Genomic DNA, 21591 nt, shown 5'->3' with positions numbered 1-21591 from the left:
TATTGGGGTCATATGAACCTCCTGAAAATAGACTACAATCGGTCAACTTCCCCAGTCTCCATTTACTGCAACAGTTGTATCTGCTCCTCATGCGATAGGCAGATAAGGAAGGGAGAAACACTTGGAAATGGCCCTGTCTTCTGTCACTAAACATCCCACATGTAGGCGTACGCATCCTGATTGACGTATCCAGAGACCAGCCTCCGCGCTTCGTTGGCCAATTGCTGCACAGAGCTGGGTCGAGCCTTCAGATCCAACCTCTTATGTTGACTCATATAACACACACACACACACACCAGCAGTCATGTGACGGTAATATAGTACAACTACTCTGCCTCGCTGCTAATCAGTCTGAACGGTTCTGCTAGGCAAGTCTCAAGGACAAACCATGCATTCGAGATAGAGATTCCCCATCAAATGCAAAGGAAAGACAATGCATTGGGATAAAATAAGGGATTTGTAAATGCTTTATTGAAAAAGGTAAGATGGAGTTTTACCGCATCTTTTCCTTGAGAATGAATGGGTTCTGCAAGAGATCGTGGGCGTGTGTTCCTACAACCTATGACCATGTTCTGCAGCACGCACCGCTGGACGAAAACATGTTTACGTTGTAGCGGTGAAGCTGCACTTACTTGCGCATCCTATGCTACGGGATGGGCAGAAGATGTGCTCGTTTGCTTCAAAACTAGAATCAATGTGTTGACGGTTATGAGTTATGATAGAATGAGTCAAGGAGATGTTTACCGCCAGTAATCGGTAGAGGTGTAAGCCTAGCCTACGGTGTTTAAACTGCTTTGCATTTGATTTACATTTGATCGCCTATATACGCTCATTTGCGTTAATTCTTGTTTTAAAATATTGTCAATTATTATGTTGTAAGTATTCAGTGTTTGTTATGTAATAGCATGTAATGCCTGAATAATGTGTTTATGCACACGTGGCTTGACTAATAGAGATCATAAAAGCCCTGATTTACTGCTTGTATTCGGTGCATGTGACAAATAAAACTAGATTTGATTATAATCTATGTAGGTGAACAAGATAAACGGTCAAGCAGAAACAAATCTAATGAAAACACATTTTATTTGTCGTGAACAAGATAAGTGGTCAAGCAGAAACAAATCTAATCAAATCTAATTTGATTTGTCATATGCGCCGAATAGAACAGTTGTATACGGTGAAATGGTTGCTTCCCAACGAGTAAAAATAAAACATGTAATTAAATAATAATAATGACGCGATAATCGCGTGTCATTCCACTACACGCGATCTGTGTTGATTTATTGCGGTTTGAGTGTTATAAACAGCATGACAGGTGATTTATGCACTATTAGGAGCGCAGTGCTCACGGCTGCCTCGCGCGGTGTTATTTAATAATGTTGACGGTTCCTTTGGAGGTTTACTGTCGGTCACTGAGCCAAGAGGCCCAGAGAAGGGGACAGACGGTCAAACATTGATGACCATCTCAGCTTTGCCAGTTTTTGTGTGTGTGTGTGGGGGGGCAACGCTGCATGGATGTTGCAAATTAGATATGAAAAAAAAAACATGGCAACGTTTTGTAAGATAAAAAAGATGACAATTATTCACTATAGTTGACTAAAACATTTGTTCAAATGACAGAATATTCAATAAGTTCATTTGATTAAAAAAATGCAAGCAAAACCTATTGCATCCATAGACACTCTTTCTGACACACACACTGCAACAGCCACTGCACAGCTGTGGACTCACAACAGGAGGTGCTCATGTGGCCTCGACCCAAATGCTTCGGTTAGTTTTAGTTTCCACCAGTGGAAATATGACACCAACGCCATTCTCACATATCCCAGATATCTCTTGCCTGACAAAAGTGTGAATCTGAGGGAACACATATCTTTTGACATCCCTCCAATTAACACTTTGATCGCAGCCTGACAGCCATCATCTTCTATTTTCTGACTATACTGTAGTTGTTTTTGCAAGTCTTGCCCATTGTGCTGGTGTGTGTGTGTGTGTGTGTGTGTGTGTGTGTGTGTGTGTGTGTGTGTGTGTGTGTGTGTGTGTGTGTGTGTGTGTGTGTGTGTGTGTGTGTGTGTGTGTGTGTGTGTGACAGAGTGCATTCATCAAGTTATTTTGAATTGTGTTGAATCTGAAACACAAGTAAAGGAATGCGATAGCCGCCTATGCTCTCTGGTAACCGCTTCAGCTCTCACGCCAGCCGCGTGTGAACTTGAAATGGAAACAGGCATAGCATTCCATACTTTGAACATGCAAGCCAGGAACAGAGAGGTGGAAGATCATTTGTTTCACAAGTGGTGCATTGGTGATTCATGACTTGTCTTTACAGTAGGTCTTGCCTCTGTTCTTTTGACTTTAGACTCTTGTCTGTGTGTTCTTACAGTGGCATGCATTACTATGTATAAAATGTATTAATCTCAAAACTCAGTTTAGTAATCTTCTCTCTCTTCTTCTCTCCTAATGGGTATTTGTCTAGATATATCCTGGCTGGAAACCTTGGAATGAAAGACTTTTCCTACCCGAAGCATTCTTCTTTTTTTATCCTGAGAGAGAACAACAGGTGTTTCTCTATTTTTCTTCTGCAAAGCGTGACCTTGCTGTGGTGACCCCTTCTGGGGGTTATTTGTTGACAGTTTCCCGACAACAAGAGGAATAACCCTAACAAACTGTTATATCAGTAAGACAATTTTCAACACAAAGTGGAGTGACATTCTCTTGGCCCATAGCCAGGAATGGTGGATAACTTCCTAGTGAGCGGCGAGGAGACTTTCTTAACTTACGATAGCGCCCCTTCAGTGTATCACCTGTCGGACATGGTGACGGATGCAGGGACCTACCAGGTGATGCCCTCGCCCTTCTCCGAGGACGACCTGAGCGAGTCATCAAGCCCTCGCTCCTGTTCTAGCCCCGACTCCCAAGTGCTCAGCTCCAGCTATGGCAGCAGCTCCAGCGCCGAGAGTTCAGACAGCATCCTGGACTTCCTGCTGTCCCAGACCTCCCTAGGCGGAGCAGGGACTGCGGTGGCCATCCCCATGTCACTGTCCACCTCTCTGTGGGACTCACAGAGGGATGAGCCGTCCCACCCCCACCCAGAGGCCTTGAAGGAGGAGAGTGTGGACTTCTCTGTCTGGTCCTTGGTGGACATGGAGCAGCCATCCTTCCAGCCCACCTTGGAGGAGATAGAGGAGTTCCTGGAGGAGAACATGGAGGTGGTGTCATCCATGAAGCAGGAGGCCCGGGAGGGGGCGCTGGGGCTGGGTCTGGAGGAGATCATAGGGCTGGGGGTGGGACTGGAGGTGTACAGGGAGTCCTCATCCCCAGGGCCAAGGCTGGAGCCCGAGGCCAAGCATTCAGACCAAACTGTGTTTACTGAGAATGCCGCCACCACCACCGAGACCAAAAGCACACCGGCCTCGCCAGCACAGGAGTCCATAGAAGGTCTGCACGGCGACAGGTCCAAGAGTGATTCATTATCCAGCAGGCTTGGGACCACAGAGAGCGTTGCAAACAGTGGCAGCAGTGGGATGCCGGTCATCCTGCAGATCCAGCCCATGCAGATCAAAAAGGAACCCAGTTCCACGGCTCCTCATCATCCTCCCCAAGTCGTCCAGCCTCCCCCTCAGCCGGCATCAGACATCAAAATTGCCCAGCTGCTGGTCAACATCCAGGGGCAGACCTTCGCCCTGGTGCCCCAGCTGCTGCCCTCCACCAGCCTTAATCTCTCCTCCAAGTTTGTGCGCATTGCTCCAGTGCCCATTGCAGCCAAGCCCCTGGGCCTCGGGGAGATGCTGGTTGGGGTCCAGGGCCAAGGGCTCCATGTGGGGGGTCAGCAGTTTCAGAAGAACCCTGTGGCGGACCTCATCAAAATGCACAAATGCACTTTCCCCAGCTGTACCAAGATGTACACCAAGAGCAGCCACCTGAAAGCCCACCTCCGGAGACACACAGGGGAGAAGCCCTTCGCCTGCACCTGGCCAGGCTGTGGATGGAGGTGAGTGGGTGCTTGTTGACTATGATGATGATCATCATCATTTTATGGATTTGCTGTGCCTAAAGGCCTTTAGACATTCAAGTTAGTAGACATATACCAATAGAAAACATCCACCACTGAGCACATAACATGATGATTCTTCATAATGAATTACGATAGCTGCAATGATCTCATCACACGTTATCAGAATTGTATTCGGGAGGTGTCAGGGTTTTGAAGTTAAATAGTTTAAGACATCTGTCTCGAGATTTGAATGACATTGCTAGGTTAACGGCAGGTTGTATAAAGAATGCTTAGGGTGAGTGAGTGACTAGTCAGTGAGCCCAAGCTTTCACAAGCATGTCTGAGATATGGAGGGGATTATCCCTTGTTGTTATCGTTTGGCCTTTCTGGACACATTGGGGAAATGATATGTCAATGGGACAACCCAGCAAATGTATTGAGGACATTCAGCGACATTCCCATTAGGTCCCTTATGGGTTGTGGCGTAACAATATCCCTCTGACGTTCTGAGAATTTTCTAAGAACGTTGTGTATTGGTCCCAAGGGAACGTTCTCTGGGGGACCTTTGTCTAGTTCCCTGGACATCACTGAGGACCAAATCAGGATCTTTTTAGGACATTCTCAAGACTTTCATTTGACTTGTTCTTAGGACTTTGGGTGATGGTCATAAGGGAACGTTCTTTGGGGGACCTTTTTCTAGTTCCCTGTTTGACCCGGGGACGTCCCCAAATATGTTTTAGGAAGTTCTTAGGACGTTGTGTCATGGTCCTCTGATGCTCCCACGATTGTCCTAGGTGTACTAAACCATTATAAGTAATGAAACGGGATCTGAGTTTTAAGATAAGTGGTACGCTTACCGTAAGTGATTTGCGAAGGGTAGCAATAGGACTAGAGGTGAAATCAGTCATTGATGGTGGCAAAGCAGGGCAAACGGGAACACTGTGAACCAAGAGATTGTGAGTGCAAATCCCAGGTGAGGACATGTTAAATAATAATTACTGTATGATTAAACATACACAATGTAATATATGTAAGCACAGTTTGTGTGTGGGTGTCCCTAGCATTGCCAAAAGACAAAGAGCTGTGAATGGTTCACCAGTCAGGGCCTTGATGGACCATGTGCCCTAGGTAGAACGTTTAATTCATTTTTGGGGGGAGAACGTTTATTTGAGACCATCAGTAATTATTTTACTAGGCAAATCAGTTAAGAACAAATTCTTATTTTCAATTACGGCCTAGGAACAGTGTTCAGGGGCAGAAACTTGCCTTGTTCAGGGGCAGAATGACAGATTTTTACCTTGTCAGCTCGGGGATTCGATCTTGCAACCTTTTGGTTACAAGTCCAACGCTCTGACCACTAGGCTACCTGACACCCCAGTAAACTGGAAACTATAGAAAATCCTCCAGGGGACCATGACACAACGTCCCAAGAACATCCTAAAAATGTCCCCGGGTCAAACCCGGGAACTAGACAAAACCTCAAGGGGATCATGACACAACATCCTGATGACATTAGGCAACCATTTTGTGACGTCCCGGGGACGTCCTAACGACTCATTGTTGTTAGCAGGGAAGTTCACTTTACAGTACAAGCTGGGTGTCATGTTTCTCAATTGAAGGCAGCTTTTGTACCACAGACTGTGACTGGCACCCAAATTGACCAGTCCAATGAGGTCATCAATTAGCGCCAGTGAGTGTCTTAAAGTGAGACTTCACAGGATCCAGAGGCCCCTTCAGATAATATTGCTTAATGTGCGTCCCAGATGGGACCCTATTCCCTACACAGTACACTATTTTTGACCAGGGAATAGGGTGCCATTTGAGATTCAGCCTTAAAGACTTCCTCTCTCACAGCATCAAGCTTTCAGAGTAGGTGCAGCATTCCTTCTGGTTAACATGGATTTGAGTTGCTTGTTTCATTTTGGCTAATTGGCGATCACTCGACATGCTATTCCTTCACTGCAGCCTCACAATTTAGTCGCCACAGTAGCAGCACTGTGAATCATTTTACTTGGCTACCACTTAGTGATATTCCCTTTGGGGACTTCCTGGTAAGTACTTAAAATCAAGACGATGTCTCTTTAATGGAACGTATTTGACTTTTATTTATTTTATTTATTTAACCTTTATTTAGGCAAGTCAGTTAAGAACAAATTCTTATTTACAATGACGGCCTACCAAAAGGCAAAAGGCCTCTCCTATGGGGGCTGGGATAAAAAATAAAAATATAGGACAAAACACACATCACAACAAGAGATACACCACAACGCTCCATAAAGAGAGACCTAAGACAACAGCACGGCAGCAACACATGACAACACAGCATGGTAGCAACACATGACAACAACACGGTAGCAACACAACATGGCAGCAGCACAAAACATGGTACAAACATTCTTGGCTAACAGCACAATGGGCAAGACTTGCAAAAACAACTACAGTATAGTCAGAAAATAGAAGGTGATGGCTGTCAGGCTGCGGTCAAAGTGTTAATTGGAGGGATGTCAAAAGATATAAATGTGTTCCCTCAGATTCACACTTTTGTCAGGCACGAGATATCTGGGATATGTGAGAATGGCGTTGGTGTCATATTTCCACTGGTGGAAACTAAAACTAACCGAAGCATTTGGGTCGAGGCCACATTAGCATCTCCTGTTGTGAGTCCACAGCTGTGCAGTGGCTGTTGCAGTGTGTGTGTGTGTCAGAAAGAGTGTCTATGGATGTCTACATCAACAAGATCTCATTGTATCCCTCAAAATGGAGTCTATTTGTGGGTTAGTTCTGTGTGTTTACATGATAAAAACAGAAACAAGTCAAATGTTAACAGTTTATGCATTGATTCCGAGTGGTTAAGGTTAGGGCTATGGTTTGGGAAGACTTAAAACAAAATAATAAAAAAACGACATGCTATTACCATCAAGTATCATCAAGTATCCTCAAGGCTTGCGAGAGCATTGTAAACTGCGGTGATGCATTGGTCTGAGCAGCACGCTTTGGCTCTGAACATCATGAGTTCGCACCCAGTGCTGGGCAATTTATGTTCTTTTTTTGTGAGCGCTGAGGAATGTATATAGTGACGTTTTCAGAACCTTTTCAAACGTTCGATATCGAAGTCTATTTGTAGTGAGCAGGCTGGTCATGTTCTGAATAGGGGTGTCAGTTTTCAACCGTGTGTGTGCTTGTGTGTGTGTGTATGTGTGTGTTTGAGCTTGCATTGATGAGTGTGCATGCGTGAGAGAGTTGGTGAGTGTGTGTGTGTGTGTGTGTGTGTGTGTGTGTGTGTGTGTGTGTGTGTGTGTGTGTGTGTGAGAGAGAGTGTGATGGAGTGTGTGACTCTTGGCACTCAGCTGCCTGATTTCCTGAGGACACAGGGTCAGGTGGAGAGAGTGACAGTCTCGGGTGAAAGAGTATAACCTTTGGCTTTGTAAGCCAGGGAGGAATGTTATCTATATGCCCTGGCCTGCAAAGACCTTACTGAGTATAGGTGGCTAACACATGGTCAAAGTACAAGTAGGGATATGTGAATTGTGACTGTACTTACAAAGAGGTGGACGAGGTAACGCGTGTGTATTAGTGTGTGTGTGTGTGTGTTAGTGTGTGTGTGAGTGCATTCTGTTGTGCCCTGAGCAGGGATAGAACTTGTAATGTTTGACACAACATCACATGCAATTCAAACCAACCATCTATGCCAATAGAGCAAAAGATTAGTCTGTCACTGCGTGAGTGACGTTTGTCTTCAGATCTAAGTAATCTCGCTTAGATCTAGAAATAAAATGATCTCGCGGAGGATTGTCATTTCTTTTTTTACTTCTGGGGGGAATGCCGTTAACAATTGTGATAACCTTTGTGCAAGGGAAGGAAGTGAAGTGTCCTGCCTCGCAAACGGAAACTCTCTGCCAAACTAATATCACCCGTGTTTATCATGGCCAAAAAACACATTTTTGGTTTTCATGAATTTTTACAATATAGACAATTTTTACTTTTTGGCTGTGGAATCTAGTGGAAAACTATATAATCTGCACACAGGTTTGAAAATCACCACACCAGTTTAAGAACTTTCTTTGCCCAATCCTAATTTGTTCAAATAATCATTGACGAAAACCCCAAACCAGGAACTACTGCTACTCATAATCACATAATTCTACGCGAGTCTTGACAGATTCATCTGTCCACCAAAATTTGTCCATGAGAGTTTCAGATCTCAGGGAAAGTGTGATGTCACGGAAGTTTTCCAGCAAACATGCTACAGACGAGTTTCACATCCACTACAGGTGCATGTGTGTATGTATGTGCGTCTACACACTCCATACAGCATATTAGTTTGTATAGAATCAGCTTACCTTCCGTTTCTGATATGCTCAATCATTCATGGACTCCAGTCCACTTCTCCACAGAGAGCAATCTACAGTCTATTGCTGAAAAGGCCGCTGCATCAGTCAATTTATTTATGATGACCGTGGCACCAACTTGGCACCCCGCCAGCGGCCGTGTATTTGTAATGTATTTGTATTGTATTTGTAATGTATTTGTTTTGTATTGTATTTGTTTTGTATTTGTAATGTATTTGTAATGTATTTGTAAATGTATTTGTAATAGTCTGTCCCAGTAGATGAGCTCGGCTGCAGCAAAAATCCCCTTAGTAGTTATCCAGGCAATGCATTTCATCCCTACAACATGGGTCTTGTCTGGACACAAAGACCGGATTTAGGGAGAGAGAAGGTAGGGCAAGAAAGAGAAAGAGTGGATGAATATAAATGGAGGAAGAGAGGGAGAGAGAACGTAGTGCAAGAAAAAGAGAGAGTGGAGGAATATAAATGGAGGATGAGAAGGAGAGGGAGAGAGAAGGTAGGGCAAGAAAGAGAGAGACTGTGTAAGGGTGAGGGGCCTGTTTCAGTTTTGTACACACAATCAGTCTGATGGAAACTGGTGTGGAAGTGAGATGAACAAAAGGCTAAGTGCCGAATAGCATGACTGTGTGATAGGAACGTCTAGGCTGGCAGACTGCTTGAAAAGGGAGAAGGATCGATGTGAGGCTGAGATGTTTACAGTTGGACAGAGGGACACACATGAGAACAGATACACGTGCAAACACACACGTACAGGTATGGGAATGTTGTGTGCATGCACACACACATACACTATATACTCACGTGCACACAGTCTCTGTGTCCTTCTTTTCTCTCTCTCTCTCTCTCTCTCTCTCTCTCTCTCTCTCTCTCTCTCTCTCTCTCTCTCTCTCTCTCTCTCTCTCTCTCTCTCTCTCTCTCTCTCTCTCTCTCTCTCTCTCTCTCTCTCTCTCTCTCTCTCTCTCTCTCTCTCTCTCTCTCTCTCTCTCTCTCTCTCTCTCTCTCTCTCTCTCTCTCTCTCTCTCTCTCTCTCTCTCTCTCTCTCTCTCTCTCTCTCTCTCTCTTATACACACAAACACCAAAATCTAATTAAACCTCCCCATATTTCATCTGGAGTTGACATCGATTTCATTTCATCACAAGGACGTGGGGGGGGGGGGGGGGGGGGGGGGGGGGGGGGGCACACATGAGAGGAATGTTGAACAGGATAAGGCCAAGATGAGAAACTACCTTACTCTACAGACTTTACTACTCTCTAGCCGCCACCATGGGCCTCCGTACACCTGTATTAGAGCAGTAGCAGTAGAGAGTAGTAGAGCTTGTGTCATTATGTGCTCTGAATGTGTGCCCTAGATTCGTACTCTTGTATAAACTGTCTACAATCTACTTATAAACGCTTTTCAACATCCTTCACAGGGTTTTTACATGTCTGCACTGTAATTGATTATTAGCCGACTGTTATTAATAACAATGTTATTATTATTATTATTATTATTTGACTATAAGCCATTATTAGAGAGAGTCACTGCTGTAGGCCTTCTGTAGTTGCCTATCTACTGAGATTAACTCGCTGGGTCTAAACCTCTTCTCTCCTTTCCTTGTGGTTTGGGGACTCATGTTTTATGTGTGTGTGTGTGACAGATAGTAAAGTGGGTTTTATTCTGACTCCGCAGCTAAATCACAGGCTTGAGATTGCATGAATTCATCATCCTGTCAGCTCTGTCTGTAACATCTGGGAGACAGAAAGAGCTAGGCTTGTGAGAGACTGCTGGGAGGCCAATAGTTGTCATGCCTTAAGCTTTATTCATCTGTTTCACGCTATCGCTAACTATTTAGAATTTCCGCATAGCATTTCTCCAGGGTTTATTCCTGGGTTTTAAGCTAGCACTAACTAGCTAACAATGATCTGCATAGCACTGGTAAGGTAATGTGTTTTAAGCTAGCATGAACCTTTTTTATATTGCCATTCCTTAAGCTTAGCCTAGCCATGTGTTTTAAGCTAATTATTTAGCATTGCTAGTATTGCTTTAGGGTTCATTACTATGAGCCATCCTCCCCTCAGCAGCCTCCTGTGAGCTACGTGCTGTAAAATTACTTTTACTATCGTGACTGTAGACAAATCTGTATATCTTACCATTTCAGAATCGCTGTCAACATTTAACAATAATATGGAATGAAGCTAAAAGCAAATTCCCTTGTCTGTTGCTATGTCAAAGAAAATTAAAAGTATTATTCTGAAAAAAATAAACAAATCACATTACATATGTAAACAATAATGTTTTATTCTGTTCTATTTTAAAATCATTGACATCTTTCTCCTATCTGTGTCTCTCCCAGGTTCTCGAGGTCAGATGAGCTGTCGCGACACCGGCGGTCCCACTCAGGGATCAAGCCCTACCAGTGTCCAGTGTGTGAGAAGAAATTTGCCCGCAGTGACCATCTGTCAAAACACATCAAAGTCCACCGCTTTCCGCGAAGCCGGACACTGCGCACAACAAACTGACCACACCCGGATCACTCTTCAATGGACATAGGCCAAAGGAGCACGGAATGTGTGTGTCTGTGAGATGGAATTTGTGTGAATGTGTTTGTGTGAGAGTGTGGTATGACTTACGGGGAGAGAGAGAGAGAGAAAAAGAGCGAGAGAGAGAGAGCAAGAGAGAGAAAGAGAGAGAGAGAGAAAAAGAGCAAGAGAGAGAAAGAGCTAGAGAGAGAGAGGTCGAGAGAGCGCGAGAGAGCGATGGAGATGGAAGATGTATGTGTGTGCCTTGCCTTTTAGAGAGATCTATAACAGTGGTCTTGTGCTATAATTTATTGTTGAAAGCAAAACCAACACATGACACTTACCATCTTCTCAGTAATCAACGTTTCTTGAGATTCTTGTTGCTGTTGGTATTTTGTATGTTGTACTCTTTTTATTTGTTTTTCTGTTCAGTCTTTATTTTCTTTTTCAATGAAAGATTGTTTTCATTTGAGATGAAATGTATTAATTGCTTCAGTAATAGCCTTGCGTTTCTATTTTACCTGGATTTGACTGCCTTTTACCTTGTTAAGAAGTGCCAATGTCTTTGACATTCCTCATCCAAGTCAGGTTGAAGTTTGCCCGGAAAAGTTCTCCTTGTGTTTTGCCTTGTCACTCAGCTCATTGACAGAGGGTAAAGAATAGCTTACTCATTCATCACACTGTTTGTTCAAAGGGAGTGGCAGAGCTTATTGCCAATTCTGTACATAAACTACTGATAACAAATATGAACACGTCGCTATAAGCTACTGGGACTCTTCTCAAGTTCCAGAAAAACTTCACCTGCTCAGATTCTGAGACAAGGCGGGTGAAAGTAAAAGAATGGAACAAAGAAAGAATTGCGCACATGTATGATTGTTGATTGTTTTATGTGTAAAAAAAAGCCTTCCAATCAGTGTTAGATTTTGTATTCAGCTTTTTATTCTAAACTCATGTTGTGTATTTGTTGGTCTTTTTCGTGTCAGTGGCTCAAGCCGTTTGTAAGACACTTGTCTGGCCTTAACCCACCACAGCATCCTTACCAGGGGGGCAAAATTGTAAAATAACAAGTTATTCATCGCAGGCATGTTTTATGAATTAATGGTGATATGGTTTGAGAGCATGAGGAAAGGGAATTGGAACTGCATAATCCTTTAATCCTGTCCATGGAATTGAATCTCAATTAGCTTTTTCTCTCCTTTTTGCTGTTGACACAAAATCTGCCTCAAATCAGCTCCCCAATCTGATCTGTTACTGGAATACCCCACAAGCTCTTGCCCTCACACGGTTATGTTGAAGTGAGGTTATCATGTACGTGGATACCACTACACCACGGTGCTGAACAACCAGAAGAACTGCCTTCTGGAAACTGTTGTCACAACACACTTATTGAGGCCATGGCACAGTTGTCATTATTCTTGATGTCCTGTTTGCTCTTGAGACTTGTTTGTTAAGTATGCCACGCCCTGTTGTGAATGTACGGTGTGTGAGACACCGTCCATACATAGTTAATGTAATGTTCGCAGATGAAAAAGCAGGGGTACATTATATTGTACATAATTCCTTTCATTCAATTTTTGAATTTTTAATGCTTGTTTAAACACAGGTGTTTTATCGCATCCTATGAATGCATGTGAATATGCAGGAGTGTACATAGCTACACAGAAGACTATTGTAATAACATATCTTAAGGCCAAGATTCAGGACTCTATTCAATCTGTAAAGCTGAAGCGTCATTTCCGATTGAGCTGACATATGCAGTGTTTACCGTGAATCCAGTCTCCGCTAAACAGGAACCTTGCCTTTAAATTTAAATCACTCTGTAAAGCTGAACTTCTGCGATGGGGATTGAATAGAGCCCTCAATCAGATCAAGTGTTAATCGGCGATAGCCGACACCTGCATAGCTGATGTTTTGGCGTTGTCTGAACTGCGTTGGACCGGTCAAATCGTTGAGCAGCTGCTCTTGTTATCTTTTTCATGAAGCCACACCCATCCCACTTGCATTAGAAGTTCAGAACGAGAAAGTGTAGGCTATATAGAAATAATGATGCTCAAATTGAAAATCATTCAACAAAATATTAAGGATTTCTATCAGTCTAATAGAGGTGTAGATTCCATCTCACATTCCAGTGTTCCAACTTGTAAACAAGGCTGCATGGGATTTCTCTTAATGCGACTCTGTGCAGCCAATGGCAATGTCCGCTTTAGGTATAATGCCGGGAGCTGCTTGTGGAATTGACAGCACTAACGCAGTTCCACCTCGGACACCGTCAAAACATCAGCTATGTGGATGGCGGCTAATCGGGATCTGATTGAATCGGACCCTTAGTTTGTGGTTGTGTAGATTTCTAGTATACGCCCTAAACGTGTACATGACAAAACATTTCAGAACTTATCAATATATTATATATTTTTTCTTTGTTCTGCCCAAGATGCATTTACAAATAAAATTTTAAGAAGCGATCCTGTGACCATTACTTTGTATTATTTCTTCACATTTTCTCTTGTGACTTTATTACAGAAATGTATTCTCAACGTTAAGGGGCAACACATTGTTAAAAGTAACTGTCCAGTGAAAATCGCACTTTAAAAAGTTCATATTCTGTTAAATCATACCCATATAATGTTGACTTATCCTATACTCAAATTTATGGCCAAAGCATAAATTAGAGAAAAAAACCTATTTAAAAAAACACTTCAAACATGTATCTCAAACAGACCGTTTCAAAAATGCTTGCTATTTCCTCATAAAAGATGATAGCACATATGGAAAAACTATGAAATAGCAAATATGGATTCATGTAGTAACCAAAAAAGTGATTTTAGATTCTTCGAAGTAGCCACCCTTTGCCTTGATGACAGTTTTGCACACTCTTGGCGTTCTCTCAACCAGCTTCACTTGGAATGCTTTTCCAACAGTTTTGAACATATGTTCCCACATATGCTGAGCACTTGTTGGCTGCTTTTCTTTCACATTGCAGTCCAACTCATCCCAAACCATCTTTTGGGTTGAGGTCAGGTGATTGTGGAGGCCAGGTCATCTGATGCAGCACTCCATCACTCTCCTTCTTGGTCAAATAGCCCTTACACAGCCTGGAGGTGTTTATGGTCATTGTCCTGTTGAAAAACAATTGATAGTCCCACTAAGACCAAACCATATGGGATGGCGTATCGCTGCAGAATGCTGTGGTAGCCATGCTGGTTAAGTGTGCCTTGAATTTTAAATAAATCACTGACAGTGTCACCAGCTAAGCACCCCCACACCATCCCACCTCCTCCTCCATGCTTCACGGTGGGAACCACACATGCGTTCACCCACACCGCGTCTCACAAAGACACAGGGGTTGGAACCAAAAATCTCAAATTTGGACTCATCAGACGAAATGACAGATTTCCACCGGTCTAATGACCATTGCGCATGTTTCTTGGCCCAAGGAAGTCTCTTCTTCTTTTTGGTGTCCTTTAGTAGTCATTTCTTTGCAGCAATTCGACCATGAAGGCCTGATTCACGCAGTCTCCTCTGAACAGTTGATGTTGAGATGTGTCTGTTACTTGAAGTCTGTGAAGCATTTATTTGGGCTGCAATTTCTGAGCCTGGAAACTCTAATGAACTTGTCCTCTGCAGCAGAGGTAACTCTGGGTCTTCCTTTTCTGTGGCGGTCCTCATGAGAGCCAGTTTCATCATAGCGCTTGATGGTTTTTGTGACTGCACTTGAAGAAACTTTCAAAGTTCTTGAAATTTTCTGGATTGACTGACCTTATTGTTTTAAAGTAATGACGGACTCTAATTTCTCTTTGCTTAGTTGAGCTGTTCTTGCCATAATATGGACTTGGTCTTTTACCAAATAGGGCTATCTTCTGTATACCACCTCTACCTTGTCACAACACAACTGATTGCCTCAAACGCATTAAATTCCACAAATTCACTTTTAACAAAGCACACCTGTTAATTGAAATGCATTCCAGGTGACTACCTCATGAAGCAGGTTGAGAGAATCCCAAGAGTGTGCAAAGATGTCATCAGGGCAAAGGGTGGCTACTTTGAAGAATCTCAAATATAAAATACATTTTGATTTGTTTAACACTTTTTTGGTTACTACATGATTCCATATGTGTTATTTCATAGTTGTGATGTCTTCACTATTATTCTACAATATAGAAAATAGTACAAATAAAGGAAAACCCATGAGTCGGTGTATCCAAACTTCTGACTGGTACTGTATGTATCATTAGTTTCTTGACCGTAGCTAAATATCCTTATGAATGTATTTATTAACACAAATACATGTTTATATATAAACTATTTATTAAAAGTGGCAATCCTGTAATCATACACCAACAGACCTCATCTATGTATTAACTCTATTCCATGGCTAACAAACATTGTATTAATGTTTATAAGCATGTCATAAGAAGGCCTTTCCAAGAAAGTGTCACTAGGTTTTGAATCTGGGATAGTATGGAAGGATTATAATAACCTTGGTGTTGTTGATGGGTACATTTGATTTTAGACAGATAGAAACACAATATTGCATCGTACTGTATGTCTAACAATGACTGCATATACAGTGAAGTCGGAAGTTTACATACACCTTAGCCAAATACATTTAAACTCAGTTTTTCACCATTCTTGACATTTAATCCTAGTAAAAATTCCCTGTCTTAGGTCGGTATGGATCACCACTTTATTTTAAGAATGTGAAACGTCAGAATAATAGTAGAGAGAATAATTTATTTCAGCTTTTATTTCTTTCACCACATTCCGAGTGGGTCAGAAGTTTACATATACTTAATTAATATTTGGTAGCATTGCCTTTAAATTGTTTAACTTGGGTCAAACGTTTCGGGTAGCCTTCCACAAGCTTCCCACAATAAGTTGAGTGAATTTTGGCCCATTCCTCCTGACAGAGCTGGTGTAACTGAGTCCGGTTTGTAGGCCTCCTTGCTCGCACACGCATTTTCAGTTCTGCCCACACATTTTCTGTAGGATTGAGGTCAGGGCTTTGTGATGGTCACTCCAATACCTTGACTTTGTTGTCCTTAAGCCATTTTGCCACAACTTTGGAAGTATGCTTGTGGTCATTGTTCATTTGGAAGACCCATTTGCAACCAAGCTTTAACTTCCTGACTGATGTCTTGAGATGTTGCTTCAATATATCCACATAATTTTCCTACCTCATGATGCCATCTATTTTGTGAAGTGCACCAGTCACTTCTGCAGCAAAGCACCCCCACAACATGATGCTGTCGCCCACGTGCTTCACGGTTGGGATGGTGTTCTTCGGCTTGCAAGCCTCCCTCTTTTTCCTTCAAACATAACGATGGTCATTACGACAGTTTTATTTTTGTTTCATCAGACCAGAGGACATTTCTCCAAAAAGTACGATCTTTGTCCCCATGTGCAGTTGCAAACCGTAGTCTGGCTTTTTTAGGGCAGTTTAGGAGCAGTGGCTTCTTCCTTGCTGCGCAGTCTTTCAGGTTATGTCGATATAGGACTCGTTTTACTGTGGATATAGATACTTTGTACCTGTTTCCTCCAGCATCTTCACAAGGTCCTTTGCTGTTCTGGGATTGATTTGCACGTTTCTCACCAAAGTACGTTCATCTCTAGGAGACAGAACGCGTCTCCTTCCTGAGTGGTATGACGGCTGCGTTGTCCCATGGTGTTTATACTTGCGTACTATTGTTTGTACAGATGAACGTGGTACCTTCAGGCGTTTGGAAATTGCTCCCAAGGATGAACCAGATTTGTGGAGGTCTCCATTTTTTTCTGAAGTCTTGGCTGATTTCTTTTGTTTTTCCCATGATGTCAAGTGAAGAGGCACAGAGTTTGAAGGTAGGCCTTGAAATAGATCCACAGGTACACCTCCAATTGACTCAAATTATGTCAATTAGCCTATCAGAAGTTTCTAAAGCCATGACATCATTTTTGGAATTTTCCAAGCTGTTTAAGGCACAGTCAACTTAGTGTATGTAAACTTCTGACCCACTGGAATTGTGATACAATGAATTTTAAGTGAAATAATCTGTCTGTAAACAATTGTTGGAAACATTACTTTTGTCATGCATAAAGTAGATGTCCTAACCGACTTGCCAAAACTATAGTTTGTTAACAAGAAATTTGTGGAGTGGTTGAAAAACAAGTGTATGTAAACTGGAAAATGTCGGTTTTAAATAGGGCTGTTAATGTTCAGAAATCTGCTAAATGACATACATTTAAATATAAAAATAATTCCTAAGTTCCTGGAGTCGGGAATCAAGAGTCGATTTCAAAATAAGAGACAAACAGGTACAAAGCACATTTACACAAATGTAGTAATGTGTATTTATTGTTTGCACCAAAAATTATAAAAAATCTCACTAATTTGAATGAAAAGATCAAATTTCTACATGTGCACTCAGCGAAATCATAACCACAAAACATGAACTTGATGAAAAAGGACAGGAACCGATTCCTTGTGAAGGAGTCCCGATTCCCGATTCCTGATTCCAGTCATTGTTCGAATCAGTAATCAACTCTTTTTGCAATCAACTTCCAGCCCTAGTTTAGAACCGACTTTTTTGGCTATATCAATGCCCCTCAACCCATCCCCCCACCCACCCTCCGATTCCTAGAACTCAGAGAACACAAAGATGAGACTGAGAGGCAGAGAGCATTTAAATTAATTAGGAACATCCAGTTCCTGCCAAGCCCCAATGTAATGTTAAGTAAACATGTGGACACCATTTTAGATATGTCCACATGTTTACGTGATTTCCATTTTAATCAGCGCTTGCGTCTATATGCACGGCGTGACATATCCATTACAAGCAGCAGTCGATAGCATTTAGTGTTCCATGTGCAAAATGTGCTGACTCACTCACCATCAGGAGACAGTCAAAATGTTGTTATGGACCGGGAGAAATAAGGAGGAGGGTCGGAGGACTTTAAAACGCCTACATTCGCCCAGGAATGGGTCTGGTTTGGTGATATGGGGAAAACGGTTTAGGCTCTTTTTTAAAGATTTAACTTGCTTTCCATCAATATTATGGTGTCCATATTAGGACATCCTCTGTCTCAGCACAACTTATTGCATGAGGAAAAACCAACAGTAGGTATTGTCAGTTCAATTCAAACAACTATCCCCTTAGGGCAATTACTACCTTAATTGCTTCAGACATACAACAAACAGTCACAGAGACAAGAAATACACAAGAAACATGAGAGTCAATAACTAAAACGTGTAGAGCAATAAATATCCTATGAGTCATATTATCTCAGTCAAAGGACACACCATTTCGAAAACACTGGGTACACTCGCAAACATCTGGCAATGTGTACAGGAGCACATATGTATGTGTGCAGTATCTTATCAGTGTTCCCAGTGACTTTATAGTGTTCAGACAAGCTCAAGGTTAGCCGTGCATGACAAACATCTAGCACTTTCCGTCTGACTGCCAAAGGGAATTGATCAAGTTGATTGGTTTTCAAATGAGAGATATTCTCATCTTTAGTTGTTTAAAAATACGGGTGGTAAAAATAGCTCTGAAAAAATGGTTCTGAAACCAATTCCCATGCACTCCTTCAGCAGCATCCCTCTATTATTGGCCAGAAGAGGTTCTGTTAGTGGAAATCAGTCAACCACCATGCACAATCACATCATCATATTCAATTTACAGCAATAAATGAACGCTAAATTAATTAGACGCTAATAATCATGACAAAGTTAAGTAGGACAATGGGAAGCTTGCAACCACATCTTTTTTCTTATGCTGTGATGTTCGATTGGATCTCAACGATGCCACCAAATGTAACATGATGATGAGGCCAGGCTAAGGCTGCATCATCACATGCTGCAAGAATGATTACTCTCATTGAACATTTGTACATTTTATTTATTTATCTGATGTTCTTATTCAGAGCGACTTACAGTAGTAGTAAGTGCATATTTTTTTCAATCAAACCCCAAACCATGGTGTTGCAAGCACCATGCTCTACTAACTGAGCCACACGGGACAACAAAACAATATTTTTACATTATGGAAAACAATAAGACATATCTGCTTAGTCAAACATGCAGTCATAATGTGCTCAAATAGTATTATTTTGATATACACTGAGTGTACAAAACATTAGGAATACCTTCCTAATATTGAGTTGCACTCACTTTTGGCCTCAGAACAGCCTCACGTTGTCAGGGCAGGACTCAACCTGTTCTCAGAGCATTTTGTATTATTCTCTACGTAAATCCGAGACTCCGTTTAGTATGATATGTTACGTTTCGTAGGGTATGTATTAATTTTTGGATGTTCATCACCCATTTCGTATGATATGATATGAATTACAATACGTATTATATGTTACGAATTTGCAAAACATACAATATGTTATGAATTCGCAAAACGTACTATATGTTACAAATGTTACAAATGTATGATATGTTATGAATTCTAGTTAAGTGGCTAGGCTAGAGATTAGGGGTTAAGGGTTAAGGTTAGGGTTAGGGTTCGCTAAAAGGGTAATGTTAGGGTTAGGGGAAGGGTTAGTTAACATGCTAACAAGTAGGTGGAATATTAAAGCTGATCCACCCCCTACAAAAAACGAAAATATAAAATAACATAAAAAATTAAAAAATATAAAAACAAGTAGGTGTGAATTAGCTAAAAAGTAGTTTAAAAGTTAATAATTACCTAAATGATGAGATTTAAACTTTTGGGCTAATAGATGTTCAATTTATACGCCCACCCATCCTCCCCGCCTTAAGTATCCATCTGTCTGATGTAAACATACCAAACGTAATATACAGAGCACTCGGAAATTAGAGACTTCTTCCCGTTTTCCACAACGTTTTGCGTTATGCATTATTCTAAAATTGATTAAATATTTTTTTCCTCAGGAATCAACACACAATACCCCAAAATAACAAAGTGAAAACAGGTTTTTTGAATTTTTGCAAATGTATTAAAAATAAATAAATACCTTATTTACATAAGTACTCAGACCTTTTGCTGTGAGACTCGAAATTGAGCTCAGGTGCCACCTGTTTCCATTGATAATCCTTGAGATGTTTCTACAACTTGATTGTAGTCCAGTTGTTGGAAATTCAATTAATTGGACATGATTTGCAAAGGCACACACCTGTCTATATAAGGTCCCACAGTTGACAGTGCATGTCAGAGCAAAAACCAAGCCATAAGGTTGAAGGAATTGTCCATGGAGCGCCAAGACAGGATTGTGTCGAGGCACAAAAAAATTCTGCAGCATTGAAGGTCCCCAAGAACAAAGTGGCCTCCATCATTCTTAAATGGAAGAAGTTTAGAACCACCAAGACTCTTCCTAGAGCTGGCCACCCGGCCAAACTGAGCAATCAGTTTGAGAAGGGCCTTGGTCAGGGAGGTGACCAAAAACCCGATGGTCACTCTGACAGAGCTCCAGAGTTGTGGAGTCTGTGGAGATGGGAGAACCTTCCAGAAGGATAACCATCTCTGCAGCACTCCACCAATCAGGCCTTTAGGGTAGAGTGGCCAGATGGAATCCACTCCTCAGTCAAAGGCACATGACTGCCCGCATGGAGTTTGCCAAAAGGCACCTAAAGGACTCTCAGACCATGAGAAACGTGACGCTTGGCCTGAATGCTAGAGGAAACCTGGCACCATCCCTACGATGAAGCATGGTGGTGGCAGCATCATGCTGTGGGGATGTTTTTCTGCAGCATGGACTGGGATCACTGGAAAGATGAATGGAGCAAAGTACACAGAGATCCTTGATGAGGATCCTAGGAGGGCTGCAGAGATGGTTGTTCTTCTGGAAGGTTCTCCCACCTCCACAGAGGAACACTAGAGCTCTGTCAGAGTGACCAGAGCCAATTGAAAGCAGCCAACAAGTGCTCAGCATATGTGGGATCTCCTTCAAGACTGTTGGAAAAGCAGTCCAGGTGAAGCTGATTGAGAGAATGCCAAGAGTGTAAAAAAAAAAAATATATATATACAGTGGGGCAAAAAAGTATTTAGTCAGCCACCAATTGTGCAAGTTCTCCCACTTAAAAAGATGAGAGAGGCCTGTAACTTTCATCATAGGTACACTATGACAGACAAAATGAGAAAAAAAAATCCAGAAAATCACATTGTAGGATTTTTTATGAATTTATTTGCAAATTATGGTGGAAAATAAGTATTTGGTCAATAACAAAAGTTTATCTCAATACTTTGTTATATACCCTTTGTTGGCAATGACAGAGGTCAAACGTTTTCTGTAAGTCTTCACAAGGTTTTCACACACTGTTGCTGGTATTTTGGCCCATTCCTCCATGCAGATCTCCTCTAGAGCAGTGATGTTTTGGGGCTGTTGCTGGGCAACACGGACTTTCAACTCCCTCCAAAGATTTTCTATGGGGTTGAGATCTGGAGACTGGCTAGGCCACTCCAGGACCTTGAAATGCTTCTTACGAAGCCACTCCTTCGTTGCCCGGGCGGTGTGTTTGGGATCATTGTCATGCTGAAAGACCCAGCCACGTTTCATCTTCAATGCCCTTGCTGATGGAAGGAGGTTTTCACTCAAAATCTCACGATACATGGCCCCATTCATTCTTTCCTTTACACGAATCAGTCGTCCTGGTCCCTTTGCAGAAAAACAGCCCCAAAGCATGATGTTTCCACCCCCATGCTTCACAGTAGGTATGGTGTTCTTTGGATGCAACTCAGCATTCTTTGTCCTCCTAACACGACGAGTTGAGTTTTTACCAAAAAGTTATATTTTGGTTTCATCTGACCGTA

The 21591-nt window shown here is 42.1% G+C and overlaps 1 protein-coding gene across 1 annotated transcript; it reads left to right on the top strand.

The window, feature by feature from the left end:
- Window positions 1–306: 306 nt before the first annotated feature.
- On the top strand, window positions 307–10990 carry LOC120065418 (Krueppel-like factor 15). Its single transcript, XM_039016417.1, has 3 exons — window positions 307–480; window positions 2474–3988; window positions 10675–10990. Exons 2-3 carry the CDS (start codon window positions 2730–2732, stop codon window positions 10838–10840), a joined length of 1425 nt encoding a protein of 474 aa, XP_038872345.1. The 5' UTR covers window positions 307–480; window positions 2474–2729; the 3' UTR covers window positions 10841–10990.
- Window positions 10991–21591: the final 10601 nt, after the last annotated feature.

The sequence above is a fragment of the Salvelinus namaycush genome, chromosome 20, assembly GCF_016432855.1.
Source record: "Salvelinus namaycush isolate Seneca chromosome 20, SaNama_1.0, whole genome shotgun sequence".
In the NCBI taxonomy this organism is placed as follows: domain Eukaryota; kingdom Metazoa; phylum Chordata; class Actinopteri; order Salmoniformes; family Salmonidae; genus Salvelinus; species Salvelinus namaycush.
This window is presented reverse-complemented; position numbering and strand designations above follow the sequence as displayed.